General features: G+C 61.1%; 1 protein-coding gene across 1 annotated transcript in view; it reads left to right on the top strand.

Moving 5' to 3' along the window:
* The first annotated feature begins 1,361 nt into the window (after positions 1-1,361).
* SLC6A8 (solute carrier family 6 (neurotransmitter transporter), member 8) overlaps positions 1,362-3,306 on the top strand; it is a 7,358-nt gene continuing 5,413 nt past the window's right edge. The window contains exons 1-2 of the mRNA XM_015566029.1: positions 1,362-1,517; positions 2,724-2,974. Of these exons, the coding sequence (XP_015421515.1) occupies positions 1,469-1,517; positions 2,724-2,974 (300 nt within the window). The 5' untranslated portion in view covers positions 1,362-1,468. The remainder of the gene's footprint in view (positions 1,518-2,723; positions 2,975-3,306) is intronic.

Below are 3,306 nucleotides of genomic sequence, written 5' to 3'. Positions count from 1 at the left end.
CTCCCTGCGTTCGGGGATTGGCCACTGAGGTGGGAAGGCGAGGCCTGTCCCCAGGGGGGGCTCCCAGAGGTGAGGAGCCCTGGCTGCCTCCGCTGGTCAGGCACACAAGTGGCACATTGTGTGGGCCCCCCACGTGTGCACACACGAACACACACATACACAATGGGCCACTCTGTCCCTCCCCCTTCCATCTTTTCCCCTCCCCTCCCTTCCCCTCCCTTCCCTTCCCCTCTCTTCTCTGCCCCTCTCTTCCCTTCCCAACCCTCCCCTCCCCACCCTCCCCTCTAGGCTGGGCCTGGAACACTGGGTGCCTGAGCCAGGCATGGGAAGCCTGCGGCCTGGGCTGCCTGGCGCCGCCGCTGGACACACTGCATGCACACCCCATGCCTGCTCGCCCGCCCCAGCCCAGCTTAGCAACAGCGATGGGCACGCATGTCCTGCGACTGCAAAGCAGCACCGGGCTTGGTGGGAAGCCACAGTGACTGGGTGATGGGTGGGAAACTGAGGCCCAGAGTGAAGGCCTTTGCCCAAGGTCACACACAAGAAGGATGCTGGAACCAAGAACCAGGCAAGCTGCAGTGAAGCCCAGCTTTGGAGTAGTGGAGAGAGCTGGGCCAGGACCAAGGGTAGGAGGCCTGTGCAGAAGGGAGTGCCCAGGGGCTACTGGGTCCCAGCTCCCTGTACCCCCACCCCTGCTCCTGTAGTCTCCGGCCCTGCCCTGCCTCCAGAGCCAGGTGGCCTCCCCCATGATGTCTCCCTCTGTCCTTGCTCACTGACATTTTCAGACACCCCCCCCTACACACAGACACACACACACACACACACACACACACACACTGGCAGAGGACTGCACCCGCCCATCATGTTCCCTGGACCTTCCCACTTGTAGGCCAGTGTGTGGGTACATGGGAGGCAGGGCTCCCTGCCCTCTCCCAAGCCAGGCAGGCCTCCAGGCTTGAGTGCCAGCCATGGCGCACATGCACACAGGCACGAACATGCCCTCGCTGCCTTTCCTTCCTGTATTGCCTGGCAAACAAGGAACTGTGACACAAGGGATGATGTGTGTGTGCGAGCACATGTGTCCTCCATAACCATTAGGTCGCCCTTGGTGACCATGGAGGCAGAAGCCTTGTGGTCCAGGGAGCTGAGCCACAGCCCCCCTCAACACTCCAACCCCCCCAGGACTGTTCACCTGGGGCCTCTGAGTCAGTGGCCACCCGCTGCACTGATTCACCCAGTGGGAAGTTATGATGGGGCTGCGGTGGAGCCTGGAGCTGGGGCTTCCCCCAGCCTCCCAGGGCCTCTGGAAGCTGGATTGGCCGCAAGCCTCCACAGCCTGGTTGTGGAGTTTGGGTCAAGCCCCTGGCCTGTGTGTCCTCCCTCAGGTGTGTTCCTTATTCCCTACATCCTGATCGCCCTGATTGGAGGAATCCCCATTTTCTTCTTGGAGATCTCACTGGGCCAGTTCATGAAGGCCGGCAGCATCAACGTCTGGAATATCTGCCCCCTGTTCAAAGGTGAGCAGCCATGGGCCAGCCCCTCTCTGCTCTCTCCCTCGGCCACTCTTTCCCTTTCCCACTGCTGGGACAAGGCTGGCACGCACTTGAGAAATCGCATCCTGTCTGAGCACCAGGCCTGGGGCCCATTGATGACCCCCCAAGACACGAGGGAAAGCTGGACACCATGAAGACCACCATGTGACCTTGGGCAGGCTAAGGGCTAGAGGGGGGATTGGGCCTGTCCGCCAGGGGGAGAATGCGCAGGCCCAGCAGGGCTGGGAACACACTCGGCTAAGCTCACTTGGCTCACTGAGTGGAGAGCGGAAGGTACAAGAGACAACCATGGGAGAAGTGGCCTGGGGCCAGCTCTCTGAGGCCAGAGGGCCAGGCTGAGGGCTTGGATGGGAGCGATTGAAAGTTCAGGGTCTGAATGGAAGAACTAATAATGGCAAAGGTCACCTTAGAACCCCTTCTGTGCGTGGGTGGCAGTGTCCCCATCATCTCTGTAGGCCCTAGCAGGTAGGTTTCACTATTACTGCCTTTGAGGAGGCTGGGACACAGAGAGGTGAAGTGACTAGCTGTGACTGCCTGCTGAAAGGAAGTGCGAGATAGTCACCCTCCAAATCCAGGTCTAGCAGCCTTCCCCCTTGAGGGGGAAGACCCCAGGTCACCAGAAAGCCCCCCAAGTTGCTGAGTACTGTAGGCCACGGCCGGTGGGGGCAGGTGGGAGGAGCAGGTGGAGATACAGTGGGGCCTTGACTTACGAGTTTAATTCGTTTGGAGACCGAGCTCGTTAAGGAGCTCGTTAATTCAAATTACTCTGTCAACGCAATGCAAAAAATCGCCGAGAGACAGCTGGTATCTCAAAAAACTCGTTAGTCGGGACACTCGTAAGTCAAGACCCCACTGTAGTGAGGCCCAAGAGAAGAGGCAGGTGTATGAGGCTAGGCAATCAACAGGACTTAATGCTCCGATGGGGCAGGAGCGGAGGTCTGGGGAGGATGCAGGTGAGGCGAGGAGCAGGGGCTTTGGGGCCAGGGAGAGACTGGGGAGTTAGCTCAGCATTGGGACTCTTACACAAGGGATAGTCCGCGGGGCTCTGTCTGGAGCACGACCGAGAAAGATGTAATGGGATGGAAGGTGGGGAGGGGGTGGACGGTGGATGCAGGGAGCAGGATGTAATGGGGTGGTGGGAAGCCTGCACAGAAACTGCCCTCCTCCTAGGCCTGGGCTACGCCTCCATGGTGATCGTCTTCTATTGCAACACCTACTACATCATGGTGCTGGCCTGGGGCTTCTACTACCTGGTGAAGTCCTTCACCACCACGCTGCCCTGGGCCACGTGCGGCCATACCTGGAACACTCCCGACTGTGTGGAGATCTTCCACCACGAAGACTGTGCCAATGCCAGCCTGGCCAACCTCACATGTGACCAGCTTGCTGACCGCCGGTCCCCTGTCATCGAGTTCTGGGAGTAAGTCAGGTGCCTCTGGACCAGGCCCAGCCCGGGCCTCTCTCTGGGCTCCGCACGCCGAGTCTGCGTGGGTTGGGTGGGTTTGGGGGACCCAGCCCGGGGGGGATTCCCGGCAGGAGTCACTCCTGGGCCCTGCCTGCCCCCGGGGGACCCCCAGGCCAGTCCCTGGGGGAGCCGGGAGGGATGGACCTGGTTTTTTCAGCGCCATTTCTCACTCCCGGTGCCTCGCTCCGCGGTGCCTGACCAGGGGAAGGGGAACGGCCGCTCTGTGTGCCGGGGTAGCCACTAGCCCCGCCGCCGCCGCCCAGGGGCTCCCCGGCTCCAGGCCCACAC

The sequence above is a fragment of the Myotis davidii genome, unplaced genomic scaffold (genome assembly GCF_000327345.1).
Source record: "Myotis davidii unplaced genomic scaffold, ASM32734v1 scaffold462, whole genome shotgun sequence".
Classification (NCBI taxonomy): domain Eukaryota; kingdom Metazoa; phylum Chordata; class Mammalia; order Chiroptera; family Vespertilionidae; genus Myotis; species Myotis davidii.
The sequence above is the reverse complement of the archived record's forward strand: the minus strand, read 5'-3'. Positions and strand labels throughout refer to the sequence as shown.